We start from the raw sequence: 22,941 nt of genomic DNA on the forward strand, positions 1-22,941 counted from the left end.
CATGCTCTGTAGTCTGACATGTGAAATACCTCTACCTTTACTAATATGCGGTTTCGAGATATGGTACTCTATCCACCAGTGAGAATAGATGATACAAAAATCCATACTAAAACTCCTGTTGGTGATCAGTAAATAGTAAACAGTGTTAGGAAAGTGCAGCTGTATAACTAATATCCTTATATCTGTGATTCCAGAGCAGAGGAGAAGCTCCACTGTGAAGGAGAAAAGTAAGGGAAACTGTCAGACTCTGGCCGTGAGGACCTTACTGAGCACGAACTAGAGGGAATGGTCAGAAAGTCCCTCACATGACATGGTAAAGATCGAAGCAACCATTCCTCCACTAGAATTCCACCTCCACGCAGCCCTGAGCATCGGCCCAATTCAGCAGGGAGCTCCTCCAGACTGTTGCTGCGTAGGTCCAAACTGAACAGGTGACTTAAAGCAGCAACCCCACTGGGTAACAAACTAATAGAGTTGTGAGCAACGTTTAGGATCCGCAGCTCCAAACAATGAATGAATAGCTCTGGAGGTAAACTCTCTAGCCTGTTACCACTGAGATCCAGCTCTGTCAGCAAGTTCAGTGCCTTTATTTCTACTGGCAGTTCTCTCAGCAGGTTGCCAGCCAGTAGGAGCCTCCGGAGGCGGTGCAGAGTGAAGAGTGCTGGAGGAAGGCTTCGAAGCTGGTTGTTGGCCAGATCTAGGAATTCTAGGCTTCGCAACACACCAACACTGGCCGGCAGAGCCAGAACACAGTTGTAGGACAGTCTGAGGCAAGAAAGACGTTGGAGATGAGCAAGACTAAGCAGTTCCTCCAGAGTTCTCAAGTTATTATGGCGCAGGTCAAGCGTTCGCAGGTTCGTCAGAGCCAAGACGACAGAGGGCAAACGCTCGAGCTGGCAGTCTTGCAGCTGCAGCTCTGTGAGGCCAACCATTCTTTTTAGGCCTGTCAATACAAGCAGCCTGGTGCCCTCATTCTGGATCTCCAACCTCACCAAGCTGCTTGCCACCTCACAAACTTCCCCAGGGACCCGTTGCAACATGCCTCGGATCACCAGTATGCGGAGGTGGCGTAACTGACGGAGGCTCCCAAGTCCCCAGTTGCGGGCCACTCCGCCTTCATTGCCCAGGCGACCTGAGAGATGCAGCTCATTTAGGCCATGGAGGGAGAAGACCCAGCTAGGGATTTCTGCTGCTTGAGTAAAGGTGAGGTGAAGGGCCTCCAGACGTTCTTGCAGAACTCCAAGGGCAGCAGGGTCCACGGCTGCAGTGCAGTGGTACAGGTGGAACTCCCTGTTCAAGAAATAACCAACAGTCCAAAGGGTGTGTCTAAAGTGTGTAGCCTGTGATCTACAGATCACAGGCTACATGATTAATTAGTGAATCATTCAGCCATGATATGACTGACATCACTGTCACAGAAATGTGTTCAGCATACAGCTCACCTGAGTGCAGTCATGTTGGCCACCTGTGCTGTAAACCTGGCATCTGTGATGAGCTCCAGCTTGAGGACCTGAAGCTGGCTGAGGGAGAAGAGGGCTGGAGGCAGTCGGGGCAGGGCCACCAGCTGTAGTCTGGAGCGACCCTCAGCATCTAAACTAGTCATGGAACGCAGCTTCTCCTCCCCCCAGCGCTTCTCCAAGCTTTCCTCCAGCAGTCTGCTCTCACTGACTGGAGACAAAAACACAGACAGTCGCTGTGCCAGCAAAGGGTCGTACTGGTCTGACATGTGCAAAAGAAATGCCAGGTCGTTGCTAAGGTCAGGAACGTCTCTCAGGGAGCACAACTCCTTCAGCATGTGGAAGGAATACTGCCGGAGGGAGCTGAGGGGGAGCAAGAAATAGAAGCAAATGGTTGGGAAAAAGTACATACACTGTTCATAAAGGTTCACTTTATACATGAAATAAACTAACAGGACATAATCATGATTAAATCAGAATACAGCACACATTCCTGACTCAATGGGATGAGGATTAAACACACCTAAACAGCTTAATACGTCAAGTAAAGTCAGAAGGCTAATATCATTTCTCTCGCTACGTCGCCTCACCTGTGTAAAATCCAGCTTATGGTGTAAATGTTCAGCAGGCCATACAGCGCCAGCAGGGTCACGTAGGCCACCAGCAGCTTGTGTAGCAGGGAGGCCAGTGCATGGGTGCACTCAAAGGTGCTGTAACCCACCAGGTCATGCTCCCCAGGGTGACAGGTGTGGGTGAAAGAGATGGAGTTGAGACGAGGGATGGTGTAACTCACAATTAGTGTTACCATAAACAATTTGAATATACTCTGGGCCAAGTAGACCTGGAGGGAAAGAGAAATGTGAAATTTAAACATTTAAAGTGACAAATACAGGTGATTAAATCACCTCTAGATGGCCCCTCACCTTGTAGATCACATCCGAGCTTTCACAGTGGGTCCGAAATCTCCTGACCCTCTCAAACAGGGCCCTGGCCTGTTCCTGATCACTTTTATCCAGACTGATCACCTGCCTGGGATTGCCAATCATGAGTGAGGGCCTTGAGAGAGCTATGGGCATGGGTCCTTGGGAGCTGAGGTAAATAGACGACAGGGAGGAATTATAGGATCTAGTAGAGGGGCACGGAGAGGGCGGGGTGGCAATCAACACACTATCTGTCCTCTTCCAAAGGGGATTGTCTGTGCTAGAGTCCAAGCTTGAAAGTTTCATGTGGGCTGCTGAAGATGAAATTGACATGTGCACAGGTTGTGGTGGTCGTCCATCCTCTTCCTCCTTTTCAGCCTGTGTGTAGATGTTGTCCTGCCGGGCTGCGTGGGACAGGGCTCGAGATGTCCAGGGTGACTCGCAGCACTTTGCTAAGATGGTCAGGAAGTGCTCTAAGCGGGCAGAACAGGGGGGGAAGTGGAACCAGAAGGTGCCGCTAGCTAGCAGCACAACAGACTGCAGCAGGGCGATGTAGGGGAAGAAGCGTGAGAACCAAGGCAAAGCCTCATGGTAGCACACCTAAACAGAAGAATCAATACATCGGACACAATCACCACCGCAATACACACACTGCACAAGCTTGTAATGTAAACAAACTGCTCTGATGCATCATTTGAAAAGGTAAATGCAGAGGAGACAAAAAACCCAGTCTGCTACCTGGCTAATGTAAACATACTGCTGATAGGCCAAATGGGTGCGTCGACCTCGGGGTGTTGGAGGTGGATTTGGCCTGATGTCATGTGGGATGTGGATGGAGGGCTTTGAAGATGGAGCGAGCGCCACATGGCTCCCTGTTGAGGAAATGTGATCACTGGTGTTTGTAGTGATGATTGGATCCAGGGGTAGGCAGACCACTCGGTCTCTTGACAGCAGCACCGTTCCAGCCAGAACAGATACCATCAGCATCAGGACCACAAGGTAGTCCATGAAGACTTCCCACCAGGGTTTTAACAGTTTGGAACTGCTCTGATGGTGGTTTAGAGAAGCCAGCTCTGATAGCGTGAACATGGTGACCTCTGGGACTCCAACGACAGCTGTAAAAATAATGCTGGCAGTGATGAAAGAAAGCATGAACAGATGACATAATCAGATGTAGAGGTGTACAAAGATGAGCCCTTTCTAAACATCCAGTGTCCCCGGCAAAAAAATATTAATCAGAAGAACTTTGAAAAACAAGTCTATGACTAATACAGCTGACCAAGCTTCAGTCAATTAATGCCACTGAGAGCTTTCACAAAACATTTGCTCAGCCACACCATGGACATTTTGGCTTGTTGAGAGCTCCAGATATACAATATGTTGATATATGTGTAATCTATTTTACATATATTTTCAGCCGATGTGGCATTAATGTACAGTAGATGTCAGATATAAAAACCATGCAAAGTTTATGTTTTGCTGTTTGAATAGAGAAATATGACATTTAGAATAGGGACATATGGTATATGACATTTGGTACATTGCACTTTGGTACATACTGTACAATATATTGGATTTCCATGCTGGAAGGTTGTGATAATAGAAAAACAACATTTGATTAGCTTGTGCTTACCTGGATAAATTTTCCAAGGGTTTTCTCTTTCTTTCTTAACAATCTCCCAAGTTTCTTCCCCCGGTTCATTCAATAAACACTAAAAATAAGCGGGTGCTGAGCAGTTCACACCAACTTCACCAACTTCATTCCGGTGCGTCCTGGTTCTCTTCTGAATAACCCATGAAACCTTTCAGGGGCCTACACACAGCTTTTCAACGGTTGTCATGGCATTGAAGGACGTTGGCCAAAAGATTTAATTCAGTCTGCTCAAGCACCCCACAGTGGTGACTGCACCCTTTAAATGCCTTAAAGAGCAGGAAACTAATGGAGTAGTAATGTAAAGTATGTACAAAGTAGTTAGGACAAAACATCAGAAACATTTTTCAGTATAATGCAGTCCAATACAATGTCATGGATATTAACTCAAAAGTACCAAATACCAGAATTAAGACCAATCATAACATCTAAGAAGAATTATGGAAAAACCTTGAGCATGCAAGTGCACTTTAGTAATACAGAGCTTGAAAAGTATAATGTTGAAGTTTATTGTGTGCACAAAAGACAAGATGGGGTATTTTGAACAACACAATCTTATTGTTAATCTACCATAAAAGTTTTTTGATGAAACCCATTTCATGAGTGAATGATCGGCCAGAATAAGCAAAATAATTTCAATTTACAATGTCATCTAGTGTACCTCCATCATATTGTGTATTCAAGTATCAATGACACAAATACAGGAGCAGAAGCATAAGACTTTACACGTCCTTGTATTTTCTCTGATCATTGAGTGAAACTATATCCAGCAGGGGTCACTGATGTTACTGTTTTTGCAACTAAACACCTGCATTTGAAAGCACCATGTTGTTCCAGTAATGTGACAGCTCTCAATACTACTGTCTAATCCACACACTGACAGTCTGTTGGCCACTTCAGTACAAACACAAATGGTCAGTTTGGGAATAAAGTGTTTTAGGGACTAAAATGTCCAACTGATCTCTGTTCTGGATTGCTCTCTATAAGTCTCTGGGTTGTTTCCTGAGGGATTAAAAATCACTGGCTATAGTTATTGACACTGATGGCTTATAAACGTATGGAATTAACAAAGTGTGTGGGGTTTTCATTGTATTTGGGCCATGAGGAATCTGGTGCAAAGTCTCAAACTGACACTGAACCACACTCTGATAATGTAACAGCTGTGAGTATTTACTCTGTCTACTCTGGATGTAACTATGGTTGTGTGTGTGTGTGTGTGTGTGTTTGTGTGTGGTGGTTAGAGGGTATGAGGTTTCACAGAGCAAAAGAAACAAAAGCAGTGCAATACTTGCAGCAGTGTTTGTGTGTGAGATTGACATTTATGTTGAGGAACAAGGATAACTGACTGTATTCCTAACCAAAGGCAGATTGAACCTGAATGCAATATGATGGAATCCACACAAAAAGGTATTTTTCTTTGATGGTGTTTGGCCCGGTTTTATGTGTACCAGACAATTTGATCATACTTGATGTATGCTAATGAACAAATGGACTTTTTCCATGAAATGACCCAATGTGTGGAAATGTGGCATTGAAATGAAACAGTGGGGCTTTGGTGTAGGAGGCTCAACATTACAGGCGAGGGACTGATGTATCCTAACAACACCCTCGGTTTCAGACTTCTGCTGAGGCTTCACACCTCACTATTTGCCTTATACCAACAGGAAAACACTCGCACAAAGTCCAATGAGTGAAGCATTTGAACATTGAGATGCTTTGGGTGGGGTTGTGTTATGTGTTAGAGAGGATTCACACATACACGCCATAAAGTAACATCACATGCAAGCTGCAAAAAGGGAGCACATTAAATGTCTCAAGGCTTTCAGCAGGTTTTGACACCTTTCATAGCATCGCTGTTGATCATCACTTTATGAAGTGCTATGGTGATGAAGAGGAGGATAAACCTAATCTGCTGGGAACTCACACATCAGAATACAAACTATTAATAAGAGTTCCTCTTTACATTCAATAGATGGAGAGTGTTTCTGTAAGTGTGGAAATCTTCAGCAGTGTGACCCCACGATGTTGACGATCAACCCTCTGTGCATATTTACTGCCACAGCAAGCAAGTTTGACCTCAGACGAAGGACAGGTTTTAGAGTAAATAAATGCAGAGAATTCTTAAATATTTTCTTCTTTAGAAAACTTGATTACATTTTGATTCCGCTCACAGCCCTCACTATCTTCCTCCAAGCCATCTGAACTGGGTTGACTATGATTTTCTTCAACTTAACAGCAATAACACAGACGTTCTCCTTTTCTGTTCATTTGTTTTCGTCGAGTATTAATGGCTGCACTGTTCCCCTCCCTGATTTTGGACATTATACTCTCTTTTGAGCCTCAGATCCTAAATGTACCTTGGGCTGCATTCTTTCCCCTTCGAAACATCACAAGACTTTGTCTATCCCTCACACAGCACAGCACTTGCCTATTGTAGTTGCTGTCCTTGGTAGGCTCCAAATCATTCAGAACGGCAAGTATTGTCACCTGTACCCCATTCACCAATCATATCACCATTATACTCATTTTCAGTAGCTCCCCTGGCTCCCTCCATCATCCTCTTGATCACCTTCAAAGCCCTTCACAATCTTACCCCTTCCCTTTTTTTCTGAACTTCTACAATTGCACAATCCTTCTCGCCCCCTACTTGCCTCCTCGCTGTACTCCTCTTAGTTCCTTTCTTTATGATTCCGAACCATGAGTTACAGAGCTTTCAGCTGTAGTGGCCTACTCACTCTGATTCACAATTGCAATATTATGTGACCTCATATTTTTCCACAAGACCTATAAAGGAGAAACTAATGTGATGGAATCCAAACATTTCTCCTAAATCTTTTCTTTGCTGTTATTTCTCTAATTCTACCAAACTATGGACTTTTTGTCATCTGTCCCAGCACCCCTCAGGCCTGTGCCACCTTCACTAAGAAGTATTAACGCAGGTGATTTGATTTGAATCCTGTTGTCAAGGACTCTGTAGTATAGTTCATAGTCCAACCACATGTCTTGTCACGAAACTATGCGTGTATTCCTTTACCACCATTGTGTAGATGTACACAGCAGCTGCCTTGGGTACCATGTCATTAAGGAGTTCTCACACCCTCTTACCTCACTGTAACCCTGCTTTGTCAGAATGAGACAAATCTGAGAGGGATGGTTGTGAGTGTGGGAGTGGGGATGCCCATCGTGTCGCAGAATTTTGACATGCTGGGATCATCCTCACTATTACAGAATCACCATCATTTCCATTATGATCATCATCAACAAAAAAGCTTACAAAGAGTACAACGTATCACTTTATAATGTGTATTAGCTTAGTATTGTTTCTTTAAAATAGCTCAATGCGGTTTTCATTTGGGTTTCTGATGTCTTTAGCGTGACAGAGGTGGAATGTGTAGGAGGATGAGCAAAATACCTACTTCCTGTTCAAGAGGCACAGGCCTTGATATGAGTAGTGTGGGGTTTTGCCTACATGACCATCTGATATGGCATGCAGAATTATACAGTCACCAGTTTCCACTGTGACAGTAATTAAAGATAATTTGTTTTTGTTTGTATTTATGTGTGTTCATGCAATCCCAGGTTACATGATCTGTTCCGTAACAGTCACTAAGCACACTTAAAGTACACCTATTTGTGGATGTCTTATCCTTCATCCTGCACTGCCCTTGACCTGCACTCTTTCGCTAATCAAAGTGAGAACGAGTGGAAGCGCTGTGAAGAAACGTGTGTAAAGAGGGTGGGTGGGTGGGGGTAAACTGGTGTGAGAAAAATACAGAAGTTGTTAGCCGTGAGAAAGTGGCACAAGAAGATACATCGAGTCCCCTGGTTGAAACCACTGAGCCACCAGCCGCAACAGCTACACAAATAAACACCAGAAGGCTCTGACTGTAAACCGACTGATGAGATTTTCCTATCTGTGATCTTTCATGAAGAGAAATAAATTGATTTGTGTGTTTCACAGAACAGTGGCACAAATCGCAGTTCTGAGAGGTTACAAATGTCTGTTGGCAACTAAATTGCCACTAAAATGAAACATATTTCATTTGTGTGTTCTGATGAAAATTCTTTCAAGTGGGCAGGAAGCAGTGTGTGTGTGTTTGATGTCAAACTTTGGCTTTACTTGTTAATTGTTTTTTTCCTTTGTGCTTAAGGGTGCAAAGTTTAATGTATTACTATTATCATTTAATTATTCCACTGTTGCACATGAGGTTCCTCAGGGATCAGTTCTAGGGCCTGTTCATTGCTGTGCATTATCTTCGTTGTACCTGTATGTACCTTTCCTCCTCTGTCAATGATCAGACTTGAGGTTTAAATGTGTTTTATGTTTACCTCCACTAAGCATATTCAAGTAGTTTGATTTTTTAGCAGAGCTACTTCAAAATGTATACATTTTTTATTTTGCTATTGATGCAGGGGAAGAAGAGGAACCCATGAAATGTTGGTGCTGGTCTGAATAATATCCTGAATGTTTGGACTGGGGACACATTCTTTGGAACCTCAGTGCTGTAACAAACATGCAACAACCACTAATGCGTAGCTTTGATGCTCATTCTATTTTTTTTTTTATTTTTGATTGCTGTTGAAATGTTTAACATTTTACACCGTAGTTTCTTACTTTGTATATCAGTATATGATCGTAAGAAGACAAATTTTACTTGGGCTTGTGCATCCTTGGCGGAGGTATGAATGCACTGGCTGATAGTAAAAGGAAATTGGAATGATTGATGTGTTATAAACTTGTAGACATTCAAATGTAAACACAACATTGTATGACAAAAAGAGATGACTCTGATATACTTATTCTTTGTTCTGTTGTTCAGTATATAAATGTGTAACACATTTGATTGATGTTCCTTTTTTCTTTTTACATGTCATCATTCTATAACTATTATAGATAAATCATATCACAGACACGATTAAGATTTAAAAACACATGTAAAGTAAATGAACATGAATCGAAGCAATAAGAAAATGAGCTTTTGACTGTGTTACATTCTCTTTACTCTTTAAACCCCCCAGAGTTTCAGGTTCCTAGAAAGGCAGTTTTTGAACCAACATCAGGGGAACAAGAAGCCCCTGAACCCCCAACACAAATGAGACACAAAACCACCAAACCCACCAGCTCATCTCAGCTCTCTGCTCTCCTCCCGCCTGCTCTCCCTCCCTGTCAGCCCCTGGGAGAAGGTAGCGAGCCCCCCACCACAGCGACCACACAGCGCTCTGACATGCATCAAACTCTTCATGCACATCAAGGTGAACACAGCAGTGTTGAGCTGTCACAAGGCTCCAAATGAGACGTTTGCTAAAACATAGTAATTCTTGGAATTCAGTGGATTTCATGACGATTTCATTTCAATCTGACTTATAATTAAAAGATGTATATTTGGATTTACGGTATATTTTCTAATTCATTCAAATGTTTTCTGTTGCTGTGTGAAATGAAAGACAACTAATGAATGAAATGGTTATTTTAGGGTATTTTACCCAGAGTTTGCCACATTTTAAGTTAAAAAAAAGAACAAAAGAATCTCCCTATGTTCACAGATTGAGCAGTGTGGGGTCTGCAGGCCACATAAGAGACTATGCCCCCCACACACTCTCACACACACACAAACACACACACGTGGTGGGCATGTTGAAAACAAAGGTCCCAGGGTTCTCATGAGAATGATGCTGCCTTCAAACTTTCCAAAGGATGCTCAGCATATTTACATATCCACCCACATTCCCACACTACAGTCACTTTGGCAGCAAATCTATTACAGTTCGGTCCTGTAGTGGAAAAGGTATTCATCATGGCAAATATGAAGTGATGTGATGAAATATCAGCAGAGATTTTAAAATTTGAAGGTAATTTTCCCTGTAACTTCTATATTTTGTCATTATAGTTTGTTATTATCATTTTTCTTATTTGTTGTATATTGTTACTCTTAAAGCAGTTAAAAACATTTCTTAATTTTAAGATCTAAATAAAAAACCCTCTATGTACTTGACATCATCTTCACATTATCAGGATGGGGTAATCTTCCCATAGTTTAAAATGTAAAGTTAATAAAAAGTTTAAAGTTAAGTTTTGCAAAACCTTTGGTCCCACAATCCTCAGTGGCGATCCTCTTCAAAATCAAATCAAATCTCTTTGTGTTGTGTCATCAGTTAATGGGTGTGAGGAAGAGAAAAAGGACTGCACCAACAGCAACGACACGAGAATCGCTTTCAACATTCAGAGGCACAAGAGGTAAGACTGAGGTAAGACCAGAAGAAAGACTGATGCTGCTGGTGATCTCCATTTGATGACTGTATTCAAGTCTATAAACTTGGCTAAGATACTTTATGTACCTGCAGCATTTAAATTGATGTAGTACAAATTTACAAAAAGTACAGATGCTCTAAATTCTGTGCAGGAGAGGAGAAATGTTCAACCTCTGTTAGTCATTAACTTCTTAGGATGGATCTTAGCAGAGGTTTACTAGAAGAAATAGGAGATAACTTGGGAATAATTGTTTTTCTTACTTTGCTCTTTTTTGTTAATTTTATAATGAATTAAAATTTCATAATCATCAACTACAGAAGCAATTACCTCACCAAAATCTTATTACTAAAATGGTGATGTTGCTAACAAGATAGTTATGTAACAAGGACAACAATTGCATTTTGACCAATTTTGGACGAAAATTTTGAAATGAGAATATTCTGAGATGATCCTATGTTGTTGAATTCAACATGTAAATGTTATCTGTTATCAGAGTTACACAGAGGATGCGATGTCAGTTTAGGAGCTGTGTGGTAATACCACAGTGGGGTTATCCTAAGTGAAAACCCCAGAAATGCTATGCAGGTGTGAGGCTGTATTTGCTGCAAAAACCTCAAGCTTTGGCGTTTTAACTGAACATGTACCAACAGGTGTGTAACATCTGAGTGTGTGGTTAGAATCATCCAGTGATATACGAGAGACAATTGTGTTTTATTCTCTCCCATCAGTCCCCTGCCATGCCTCGCTCCTTCCTCGTCAAGAGTAAACGGACCGGGTCGCATCTGCTCAAGCCATCTAAACACTCCAGATATGTGGATCGCAGGCTCCAGTCCCAGTCGTGCACACACACTCAGCAGACGGTGCAGTTTGGTGTGCGTCAAGAGAAAAGGCAAAGCGAGGACGCAGTGCAGCCTCTGTCCTCCATGCTGGGGGTTAAAGATGTGCTGGTTGAAGCCTGCACGCCTTGGGATGGGAGGACAGACGGACCCCACAGTGCCCACACAGAGGATCCTTGGTCTTCAGGTACACCACTCATTCACAGTTAGAAAGATGGTGATTAGAGGACATACTGAACATCCACAAATGACAAACAAGCCATGGCAAAATGAGCTTGGTTCTAATAAAAACACTGACTAAAAGAGAGAGATGTTTTTTGTGGATACTGGCAAAAAAATGTGTGTGAATGAGTGTCAGTTAGTTGTATTGCTGGTACATGTTCTGCTTTTTGGCATACATGGATTTTGGATAAAGAAAGACATTTTTGTATGATTGCCATGATTTCTTCTGCCCGATAGTTTCTGTCGTGTTGGCAGGTTTGAATGCTCACGAGAAAAGAATGTGCACAAAGGTTTTTTTTTACAGAACCACAGAACAAAAGTGCAGTAAGGGGAAAAATCTTAAGTTAAATGCCTGAAAATGCCCTCAAAATTAAAACCAAACGGACCAATTGCTCTCCCTAAAATATGAGTAAGTATGTACAAAAAGCTAGATAATCTGATCAGTTGACCCTGAGTCATGTACATGGGCGAGCACACACATACACAAACATACACACACACACACACACACACACACACACACACACACACGCACCCACACCCACACCCACACCCACACCCACACCCACACACACACACACACACACACACACACACACACACACACACACACACACACCCACACCCACACACACACTGGACCTGGACCCATTTCCTCAGCTAAATTAAATAGGCCACTTCTGCTTGTTCCCCCATTGCTACAAAGATAGTCTTGATTGATTCATGATGTCTTTAATATTTGCAATATCCTTAAATTTCCCATAATTTTGAGACAAATCCTTATCCTTGTCCTTATTCTCAGCCTTTCACTGTAAAACTAAAGACGCTCTCACCGTCTCCACCCTTTTGTTTCCTAACAGAGCCCCCTGTGGAGAACAGAGACGTACCGCTGTCCGTCTCACTTTGGTCAGCCGACAGTTGCTCCACATCCCAAAGAGAGCGAGAGCTGGAGAAACTGGTTTACATGTTGCTCAACCACACGTCGCACACTGATCTCAAATCCCCCGACAGCGAGTGTCCCCTGTGTGAGAAGGTAAGAGTCCCCAGCACACTCACACTGAACTGCCTCTGTCTTTCATTGCTGGCTGTAAAATTGGTTATAATGAAAGGGATGAGAGCAAAGTAAGATGCAATAAAGTTTACTTGACCAGTTGAGTTTATTTTCTAATAATTATCCCCAAGTATCTCATAATTAAGATGTCATACGTTTCAATTAGGACATACCATACTGTGTATAGTAAAAATCTTATTTTTAAGTGGTATTAAGACTTATCAGAGACTTGGACTTGGACTTTGATGAGAACTTAAAACTTAAAACCTGACTGCATGAATGGTTACGTATGTTACACATGATCTTGTCTTGAATGAGACATGAGACTTGACTTAGGCCTTCCTGGAAAGTCTTAAAACTTGCAAATCAAAATGAAAACAATCTCTCTCTGTGTCCTCTCTCTCTCTCTCTCTCTCTCTCTCTCTCACTCTCACTCTCGCTCTGTCCCTCTCTCCCTCGCTCATTCAGTCTCTTTCAGAGGTCCTGGCATTGGGAGGAGCTCACCAGGCTCAGATCCGACACACACTCTCTATGCCATTTACAGGATCACCCACATCCCCGATCTTGCCCCACATCCCATACAGCTTCAGAGCACTCAGAAGCTATGGTAGAGCCAAGGTATGGGTCATGCTGAAGAAGTTCTGGAAGACACACAGATTTGTCCTCACAGCAGCCGTATTGATTGTGTGTGTGTGATTGTCTGCGTGCAGGAGCGTAGCTTCGGCTGCGAGGTGTGTGGGAAAGTGTTCAAACGCTCATCCACTCTGTCCACGCATCTCCTGATCCATTCGGACACGAGGCCCTATCCCTGCCAGTACTGCGGCAAGAGGTTCCACCAGAAGTCAGACATGAAGAAACACACGTTCATACACACAGGTGAGAGCACGACACCCAACCTGATCACAGCACGTGTAGTATAGATGAATACACAGCAGCAGCATCATCTGACAACCAAGTGACACTGATATCAACATCCTAGTGACACAAAGACACCATTCAAGACTCAAACACTAAATACTCAAACACACACTCTTCCCCCCCTCAGGTGAGAAGCCACATGTGTGTAAGGTGTGCGGCAAAGCCTTCAGCCAAAGCTCCAACCTCATCACACACAGCAGAAAGCACAGCAGCCACCGGCCTTTCAGCTGCCCTCGCTGTCAGCACAGCTTCCAACGCAGAGTGGACCTACAGCGCCACCAAGAGGGACCATGTGGCTATGTTGGCATGTACACACAAAGCTGAGCCCGCTGGGTAATGTGACCATGAGAGATGAAGTGATAACTCTGTAAATAAATCTCACTAACTGATCGTAACTGTATCAAAAACTATGAGTAATAAAAGTGGATTTTTGTATTGAATAAAAACAAAACAAAGCATTTTTTCATAGTGTTAGTTTCCATTTTGTTACTTTGTGAGTAGTTTGTACTTCAGTGATTAAAACACTGACCGACAAGTCATTCTGACATGAAACTTGTTGTAATTTCCCCTCGTATGCTGACTAACAGCAGACCAACCAGTTACATTGGTATTTTTAGATGTGTGTGTGTGTGTGTGTGTGTGTGTGTGTGTGTGTGTGTGTGTGTGTGTGTGTGTGTGTGTGTGTGTGTGTGTGTGTGTGTGTAATTTCAGGCATCCATAATTCACTGCGTCACTCCAACAGTGATGATAGATGAGCCACTTACAGGATGCAGTCTGTGGCACTGAATAGAAGCAGCAGATTTTTGATCATTTAATCTGCTACCATTTCTACTGCAGCACCACTGTGCACACTGACCTTGCAGTCCACAAACAAAGCTTTCAGAGCGGTAGGCTTTGGGTTTGTCTTATTTCAAGTTTGGACACTTTCAACACAATATTTCAGTAAAAAAATGACACTAGTGCAAATTGAGATTGAGATCTATTATACTAGATATACTTTGTAGAACACACTGATTTATAAACATGTTTGTATATTTTTATCCAGTATGGCTTCTATGATGTGATGTGAAAGTGCAAGAATGAGCCAACTTGGATCTTTGCACATTTAATACATCTTCATAACACATTTACAACAATAATATACATACAGGTATAGTTTGTATAGCTTGATATCTAGGCATTCACAGTAACAACACAAACACACAGTTCACCTCTGTAGTGCTGCAACCTCTTGAGTTATCGTCACCTTGTGGTCTTGATCATGATGACAGTGTGGTTTCTGTCTGAGTCACTCCTACCAAGCAGAGTTCCTGTGTGAGTCCAGGTAACACACAGACTTTCTGCCGCTCCTGATGTAGAAGCTTTTTCTAAGCTTTCACTTTGAATCAACAATCACAATGGTGTGTGTCACAATTCTGCCGTGAAGTAATGACCCACATTCACTGACGTCCAACACACACACACACGCACAGACACACACACACACACACACACAGACACAGACACAGACACACACACACACACACACGTAGAAACTCCCTCGGCCCAACTTCTTCTTCAGTCTCAGATTTGGAGGTGGAATTCCTGAGAAAAAGGTAAAAGAGTGAAACACAAGCACAACATATCTGAGCTGTGATCTGCAGGTGTTTGCCCGATGCAGCTGCTTCCAACTGATATAACATGTTTTTACTAAACGGCTTTGACCTTAAGTTCACTCTGTGGTGTCACCTGCAGAGTTCTGCTCCACAAGCTGATAAGTGGCAACACACACACACAACACACTTCTACAAAATCTTAACTGTTATACTCAGTGACCAAAGCTGTACCCCCGTCACTCAAAGTACTGAAGCTTTTATTATTGAAGAAAGGTCAAGTCTCCTACCACACATAGTTCAGCATGTGTGTGACAATACTGGAGGATTGAAACAGTTATGAAGGCAAATAGAGGCCTTACTCCATATCTTCATGTAATATTATAGAAGGTTTTGTGTTTTAAACAAAGGCCTTAATGAGGCAAATAAGCAGTTTTTGCATTGTGCCATTGAGCCACCATATAGATGGCTGATTGACATCTGAAAGGATTCTCCCTAACATTCAGTAAATCCCCCTTAAATGACTGATATCTGTATATGTCTTACCTCTACAAACAGCTGGTCTGTTCAGCCACAGAGACTGGAGTCCAGATGTTGTAGCTGGGTTCTGCTAAATGACCCGCCGCTCCACCAAGTGACTGTGATCGGATTCCTTTAAAAAGGAAACAACTAGAATTCCTCAAAATTGTCCGTACTTACAATTGGAGATTACCGTAACACATGTAGCCAGGCCACAGATTAAATATCTGTATAAGGTCTGTTGTGTCCTGCTTCAAACGCTCATCATTACCTGTGTAATAAAAGATACCCCACAGCGCCCCCATCAGGCAGACACCCATCACAAAGGCAGCAAAGACAATCCCCATCACCAGTCCAGTGTGAAACTCTGGGCCTAAGAAGACAGGAGGTGAGACGTTTTACACACACACACACACACACACACACACACAGTATATGCCACTCACTGCTGTGTTCTGGTTCAGGATTGGTCAGTGGAGAGACACTCAATCTCTTGGTTCTTTGGCCAGTAGGGGGTCTTAGTGGTTTGGGTGCCAGTGAACTAAAAGGTTGGGTGACCACCATGGGCCTGGTCAGGTTTCTGGTCTCACACTGAAAGAGGGTAAACACAGCATGTTATTAATATATTTATGTAACTAAAAATATCATCTTCTTCACTCATCATGGTGTCAACAGCAACATGTGATGGCATTTGTCCTGCAGGTGGCGCTACATGGATAAGGTGTGTGTTTTCGGATGGTGTTTCATTTCAGAGGAGGTGTTGGGCAGTGTGTGTGTTTCTTTACCTTCTGTCTGTGTAACTTAGACACGAGTGGAGGGAGGCGTAGGCCGTCATCACAGTCTTCCTCTGCCGTTTCCTTTAAGGTTCCCCCTCTTGTTGAGTTGGAGACACACAGGCGAAGGCAGCAGTGGAGGAACTGCACAGAGTCGTTAAAAAGTGGCCGCAGGATGAAACTAAATCTCAAAGAGTGAATCTCCTCCTCTGCTTCCGTTCCAGTGCTTCTCTCTTTCCTCCTCACGTGTGCTTTTCGTCCTCTTCTTCCCATTTTCCCTCTGAGTGAGACACCTCCACCTTTACCTTCAAAATCGCTATAGCCTCTGTCTTCTCCCCGTGCCACCTTTGTGTCCTTCTCCTCCTCCAGTTCACCATCTTCATCATCACTTGTCCCTTCTTCGTCGCCCTCCATCACTGTGCTGAGGGTCAGCGAGGGGTCAGAGGAGCAGCCGTCCTTTATGACCGTCCAGAAAGGAGCCTTGTTAGGGTCGGACCATGGCGAGACCACACATGACATCACCTCTACAAAGTGAGTGACGGGCTCTTTTGCGGAAATCTATGAGCAGAGAAAAAAAAAGTGATGTGAGTGATGAACGAAGAAACGATCAACAAACTGAACCGTGAACACATGCACAGACCTCAACATAGACGCGTTGGTCTGCAGAGACCACACAGGGACCAATCTGTCTCTGCTCGTAGCTCTCAGTGACAAAGAGCTTCAGAATGAGGACAGGCCCAGTTCTGTGTCTGGGTGCTGGGAGGTGACGCGGCCCTGGATTCAGCTCTGGACCTTTGGGTGACCAGGGGAGAAGCTCTGCCTGAAGATGGCTTACAACATCGACGGGGCTCGGAACTGCTGCCACACAGCTGAACTGAGAGGAGAGATGGAGCGGATACTTCACTGGAGAATATAAGAGGTATAAGAATGTAAGTATATAAGATATGCAAAATATCTCACGTGTATTCCAAATGGTCTCGCCTCTTTCCCCGTCTTGTTGAGAGCCAGAACCGACTGAGGATCGTCTCTCCATAATAACACCTGACCAGGCAGGAGAGAGAAGACAACAGAATGATCCAGATCAGCAGACAGTACAGTATATCCGGAAATGTGTACATACAGTACCATAACACCTCCTGCCTCTGCTGTTTGGTGCTCTCTCCTTTCATCCATCTTCCTGTGCCTGAGCTGTGTTTTTCTCTCATTTAATTGGCCTGCAAATAGCATCGCATCATCAGGGCTTAACCCAGTACTAGTCTGGTCATGATGACCATGATGACTCACCAACATGGCGCCTTAAGTGTTTGTAGCAGCTGAAAGGCTTCTTCAGTTTTGAACTGAACAGAACGTCTTCAAGCCTGTACTAGCAGGTTCAGGTGCCTAAGAATAACTTTCCTCGGATAACATTACATTGTGTTATTATTTAATGGAATTTCCTATTTCCCTCATCCTTTTGTTCTCAAAGTTTGTATCTCACCATGTTTTTGTACTGCACCCGTCTGGGTCGTCCCAGGAGGACAGCCTCCGTCTCACAGGACATGACTGGGAACACCAACAGGAAATGACTCCCATTGGACTGAGCCTGGCACTTCAGGTCTTGCAGAGTTACAGCAGCCACTGGAACAGACAAAATCTGAAAGAAAGAGAATGAAGGTTTAATTAAACGTTCAAAATTCATTTTTTTTTGTATTATTAAATTATTAAAATTCCCATCAGGACAGAGTAGACTTAAAACAAAAATGTTTATAAAGGTATTGTCTATTTATAAACTTTTTTCGCAGTACATTTTATTCCATCTTGTTGTAACTTGCTTTCCAGAAGTATTTTTGTTATATATCAATGAAGAATGTTACAATTCAAGGAAAATATTTGTCGCTGATCCAAATTAAACTCAGTCCAGGTCCAGACCAGAGTCCCCCTAAAGAGAATCCTGTGTCTTTGATTTTCGTATTAGTATGAGCAGCGTTTGAAATGGAACCAAGCTGATTGTCCACTGAAACATGTTGGAAGTTAATGAGCCAATATGTTATGCTGGAATATAAATCAATACTTGTTTCTTTATCACGTGTAGTATAGTGCTGCATGTGCGGTATGGAGACCTGCAGGATGCTTTGTCCCAGCGCCACGCTGAGCTGTCCATCCTCACACTGGACCGTCAGAGCTTCTTGATCTTCACCGTTCAGCCGCTGCCTCAGCCTGTGCTCCTCCACCCAGGGAGGCCTCCCAGACAGAGGAGTCACTGTGGCAACCAAAGCTGTGGTGCAGGAGACAGACAGACAGCAGACAGAGACACAGCCACATGGAGTGTTACTTTATTTAACATATGCTACAACATAACAAAGAGAAGACAATATGATAATATGTCTGTGAAGGTTCCCAGTCATCCAGGTCATGGTATCCAGGGAAAGTCAATCTTAGGCAACTGGACTTGCTAGTAAAGAGTAGGAAGTCCTAATGACTGGTGGGGATTCCCAGGATTTAACCTGTGGGAGTCGTAGTCAGGGTTGTTGATACTCCTGATTAATCATTATCAGGGTCATAATCAGGGAAAACCCCACGTCCTTAACCCTTTACCAGCAAGTCTAGTTGCCTTAGATTTACTTTCCATTGTGATGATAAAGTAATGAATAAAGCACGTATGAGGGACTAAAAGGTTGATTAAATGACATGAAAACAGATTCCCTGAAATGAATTAACAAAGAAACTGAAAAGATCCATTAACTCACACAGTGAGGGGAAACAAGAGACACACAGGGGTCCTGACCTGTGCTGCCCCCAGCCAGCTGGACCACAAAGCGGTTGGCCAGGTCAGCTTCAGTGTAAGAGGTCACCTTGGTGTAGCCTCTCTCCTTGGCCCAAACAAGAAGGTCGGGAATGGTGGACAGGTCAGAGTTCACTGCAGTGGACAGGGTAAGGGAAGGCTCAGGTGGGTAGGGAGGGGACACGCTGTTGGAGGACTACAGGAAGGAAAAGAGAGAAATGTAGTGGTTTCATTGTAAACTCATGTCCATGTTTGTCAGTAAGTCAATAAGATTTGACTTCCAAGATTTGACGTCCATGTGACATTACTCAGATGTGAGAAATGCTACGAAAGCAGACAACATGTTCAAACACCTAACAGGTCCTGAAAGTATTACTGGACAACAAATACAGGTGTGTTTCTTACGTGAACAGAGATTTGACCCTGGAGACCGTGGGCACTGATAGCCCAGTTGACCGGCACCATGCTGCTGAGGATCAGAACCACATTCTGTGTGTTCCAAGTGGCCACTGGGGGCACCAAAGAGACCGTCACCTCTACTTGCAGAGAGCTGAAAGTGACAAAATGAACTCATTTAAATTCGATACGGCTGACATGACATTCAGCTCTTTCCTTGGCTTTGGTTGTGAACTTGGATGTGTTGAGTTTTTGTTACAAATGTCAGTGATTGATAAGAGATGTTTGAGGCTGCACACACTCACCCACAGAGGCCTGAACCAGCTGAGTGGAGTTTGATTATATGAACCTCTGGGCTGTTCCCCCCGAATCCTGCAGGGGTGCAGCCCTGCACCTCCTGTGGCTGCAGGTCAGAGGTCATGTAGTTGTGAGAGAGGAACACAGACTGCAGCTGGCACACAGCAGGCAGGGTTGGATCTGGACATGGAGACACATTTGTTTTAATTTGTTATACATGAAAGTATTCCCAGATGTTAGCAATACTATGATCTTTACATGAACATATCCATACACGAGATGCTGCATGAACATGTTCCACCATGGCTGCCCTGTAGTTTTTTTGCTATTTCATAGTATACAAATGTATGGAGTAAGATTAAGCTTCATCATCATCATGATTTGGTCGCCTCACCCTCTCCCACATGGATGTAGACTTGGTTGCCATGGCTGGTGTGTGTCAGAGAGGACAGGCTGCTGTGATGCTTCAGAGCCCAGCGGTGCAGAGCGCGAGGCTGGTATGGTAGTGAATGCATTGATTGTACCTGAAGACGCAGGCTAGGAGACTCTATGCTGGAGTTTGAGGACAACTATAGGATGAGGACACACAAAAGTAATGTCAGACGTCTGGATAAAACATGGTCATACAGGTCATACAGTCCAACATAATTCAATCCATTTCCAGGATTTGCAGATTTGAAATTTTCATGAAACGACCAACAGCGTGTGCTGCATCTACAACCACCACTTGATTGAAGGAATTTAAAACTGGTGACCTGGACCAGCACAGGGAGGTCTGCAGGCAGCCTCTTGGCCTCCAGCCACCAGTGAACAGGAAGCCTGGAGCTGAGCAGCAGGTGGAGCTCTCTGTAGGGTGATGGAGCAGCAGACAGAGGCTTCAGCAGCACCGTCACCTGCACACAGCGGAGGAAGAAGGTGATGGAGCAGCTGTTATATGGAGCCGTGCATGTGTAGAACAGACATATAGTAAAGGTGATGACCTTGTTTTCAGGCTGATGTGTGGCTCCTCCAACCGCAATGACGTGCGTCTCCTTAGTCCCGCTCTCTCGGCCAGCACAGCCTGGACCAGCCTCAAACTTCTCCAGCAGACCTTGGACAGGGTGTAGCGCCCCCGCTATAGCTACAGAGCATTGCCCCTCTTCCGTTAGAGCTAGATAGGGGTGATAGTAACAGAACCGTCATCAGCATATCAGCATCACAGCACAGCAATTTGAGAACGCACAAATTGTACACCATATACAGGAAACTTAACCGGAAATAAAACACAAGTTATGACTGCACTGAGGGCGATGACATCTGTGTGCTGAGCCAGACTTCATAACGCGCTCTCTCCATTTGCTCGTCTCCTCCCACGTTAACCCTCTGAGACCCTGTGTCCTCATACATAGACATGTATTTTTCCTTCTTTACAACTTATACATCATTGTGCTTAACATAAAGCTGTTGTACTCATGTCTGGACATGTTTCGCTGCCCCCTAGTGGTAGTCGTCCTCCTCTCCACAGGGTGTGTGTGATGTCACAGCTATTCCAAATGTTTGCACACTTTAAATCCCATGGTAACTGCAGGGGATTGGGAAGTGAAGATTAATGCCAAAATCTAGAATTCATCCTCTTTGTTATTTAGGAATTTTAAATATCTGATGCGCTCACAATACAGCAGAGATGGGAGCTATTGATTTACAAGTCACAAGATTTGGTCCTGCAGTCTTTTTGTTGCTAGTCCTAAACTAAGACCCAAGTCTGAGACTGACAAGTCAAGAATTAAGTCAACAACACAGCCACAACTTTGTTTTGATGGTATACAGATATAAGGGTCATAATGTCATAATGTCACTCAGATCAGAGCCTTTACCTGCTGTTGTCTTCAAGAGGAAAAGGAGACGGAAAACTGTCCATCCCATCCCTGACAGTGAATGCATCATGACTGTTCCACTGCTGGGCTGATTTCAGTGAGATGGTCACTGTTGCCACATTCTGCTGAACAGAAGTTTAAGATTAACTCTTAATCGCTCTTAAACATTATTCTGAATATGTCCAGTTACAGTTACAGATAAATATCAGTGTTTTCATCTTTATCGCAGTTTGCAGCTTCATGTGTGCGACCCATCAAGACGAAAGCAACTTTTAGCCTCACCCCATCTCTTTTTTATTCCTGTCTTTGTGCCTCTTGCAGCTGTGACTCGTCGCTTCAAAATGTGCAACCAATTATCAATCTGAAACTCGTTACTTAGACAATGAAAAGAGATGACGAGAGGAAAAAATATCGCAATCTTCCCTTTGAATCAAAGCAACCGGCAATAAATTAAATCAGGCATCTGCAAAAACAACTAAGCAGAAAAAAGAAAACAGAGAATCGGGGAAAGAGAGAGAAAGAGAAAGAGAGAGAAAGAGAGAGAGAGAGATTCTTAGTAAATCGGCAAATAACTTTTAAGCAAAAATCATTCAAAGAGATGACAAATAATTTAAGAGCTGCACGAGTAGATTCAACTTAATAACTTAATAAGATAACCGATCAGATGAATGACATTAACAAAGTTCTTAAGTGAATAGCTCCTAATAATTCCCATAAGGACTTGGTGAGTCTGTGGAGACTGAACAGTCTAATATTAATTTCACAATTCTCAGATTTAAACATTACAGTATTCCTCCATATTCCACCAAAGCAAAGGTTGAACTCACCTGCACGCAGAGCGATCCAGCTGTTGCTTCACTCTCCAATGTACGGGCTGTTCCCACAATTCAACACACGCCCCCTCATTTCCTAAACACACAACCGGGCAGTCACACACACTCTCCACATCTTGATTCAGGCAAAAATACTCCCGAGTCTCAGCTTCGTGCCACATCAGGCATCTTTATTCAGCTGAGGTGCGACTTGTGAGAAATATTTCTCAAGGGGAAATTATTTTATAGTGGGACTGAGAGGGGAAGGTTGTTGTATAAATGCACAATTAAAAAGGGCCCAATGGGAGGGGCATGCAGGATGGTGTGACATAGTGGAGAGAGGGATGGCGAGGACAGAGAATAAAAGGCTTGGAATGGGTTCCAAAACGTAGATGGTAACAGGAAGAGAAGCTGGAGAGGGAGAAGGAGGGGAGGTGGGAGGGATGAAGCAGGAGGAGGCTGGACTTAGGGAGTTTGACTGACAGGTGAAATACAAGGGGGGAAGGGTGAGGGGGGTGCTGAGAGAGAGAGAGAGAGGGGGGGCTTTAATCCTGTTTACTTTTCCATTTCTACATTTGGTTATTGCAACATTCAGGCTCTTTCGGGTCAAGTTGCTGATTCATTTCCAAAGAA

The 22,941-nt window shown here is 43.6% G+C and overlaps 3 protein-coding genes across 3 annotated transcripts; 1 reads left to right on the forward strand and 2 right to left on the reverse strand.

The window, feature by feature from the left end:
- Nucleotides 1–176: 176 nt before the first annotated feature.
- Nucleotides 177–3,466, reverse strand: LOC142992316 (volume-regulated anion channel subunit LRRC8D). The gene is made up of 5 exons (XM_076142682.1): nt 3,116–3,466; nt 2,381–2,977; nt 2,048–2,298; nt 1,443–1,820; nt 177–1,290 (listed from the first exon to the last, which is right to left on the reverse strand). The coding sequence occupies exons 1-5, from the start codon at nt 3,464–3,466 to the stop codon at nt 177–179; spliced, it is 2,691 nt and encodes an 896-aa protein (XP_075998797.1).
- A 5,670-nt stretch (nt 3,467–9,136) lies between these two features.
- On the forward strand, nt 9,137–13,695 carry LOC142992325 (uncharacterized). The gene is made up of 7 exons (XM_076142691.1): nt 9,137–9,281; nt 10,182–10,274; nt 11,007–11,301; nt 12,197–12,369; nt 12,856–13,005; nt 13,098–13,263; nt 13,433–13,695. Exons 1-7 carry the CDS (start codon nt 9,270–9,272, stop codon nt 13,627–13,629), a joined length of 1,086 nt encoding a protein of 361 aa, XP_075998806.1. The 5' UTR covers nt 9,137–9,269; the 3' UTR covers nt 13,630–13,695.
- Nucleotides 13,696–14,425: 730 nt separating this feature from the next.
- Nucleotides 14,426–22,507, reverse strand: engl (endoglin, like). The gene is made up of 17 exons (XM_076142998.1): nt 22,324–22,507; nt 21,497–21,618; nt 20,624–20,793; nt 20,399–20,536; nt 20,038–20,212; nt 19,652–19,823; nt 19,356–19,500; nt 18,954–19,146; nt 18,289–18,443; nt 17,667–17,822; nt 17,150–17,230; nt 16,830–17,063; nt 16,202–16,747; nt 15,863–16,007; nt 15,688–15,789; nt 15,444–15,549; nt 14,426–14,889 (listed from the first exon to the last, which is right to left on the reverse strand). Exons 2-16 carry the CDS (start codon nt 21,564–21,566, stop codon nt 15,446–15,448), a joined length of 2,586 nt encoding a protein of 861 aa, XP_075999113.1. The 5' UTR covers nt 21,567–21,618; nt 22,324–22,507; the 3' UTR covers nt 14,426–14,889; nt 15,444–15,445.
- Nucleotides 22,508–22,941: the final 434 nt, after the last annotated feature.

Source organism: Genypterus blacodes, unplaced genomic scaffold, assembly GCF_046128005.1.
Source record: "Genypterus blacodes isolate CSIRO-AG114 ecotype Tasmania unplaced genomic scaffold, CSIRO-AGI_Gbla_v1 ptg000022l_1, whole genome shotgun sequence".
NCBI classification, from domain to species: domain Eukaryota; kingdom Metazoa; phylum Chordata; class Actinopteri; order Ophidiiformes; family Ophidiidae; genus Genypterus; species Genypterus blacodes.

Coding starts and splice junctions, on each gene's coding strand:
- LOC142992325 (XM_076142691.1), top strand. Junction 11,302..12,196: donor AGAGGATCCTTGGTCTTCAG/GTACACCACTCA, acceptor GTTTCCTAACAG/AGCCCCCTGTGGAGAACAGA. Junction 13,264..13,432: donor ACACACGTTCATACACACAG/GTGAGAGCACGA, acceptor TCCCCCCCTCAG/GTGAGAAGCCACATGTGTGT.
- LOC142992316 (XM_076142682.1), bottom strand. CDS start 3,466: ATGTTCACGCTATCAGAGCTGGCTTCTCTAAACCACCATCAGAGCAGT. Junction 2,299..2,380: donor GCTCGGATGTGATCTACAAG/GTGAGGGGCCAT, acceptor CTTTCCCTCCAG/GTCTACTTGGCCCAGAGTAT. Junction 1,821..2,047: donor ATAAGCTGGATTTTACACAG/GTGAGGCGACGT, acceptor GCTCCCCCTCAG/CTCCCTCCGGCAGTATTCCT.
- engl (XM_076142998.1), bottom strand. CDS start 21,566: ATGATGCATTCACTGTCAGGGATGGGATGGACAGTTTTCCGTCTCCTT. Junction 20,537..20,623: donor CACATCAGCCTGAAAACAAG/GTCATCACCTTT, acceptor CGCTGTGTGCAG/GTGACGGTGCTGCTGAAGCC. Junction 16,748..16,829: donor ACCAACGCGTCTATGTTGAG/GTCTGTGCATGT, acceptor CTCTGCTCATAG/ATTTCCGCAAAAGAGCCCGT.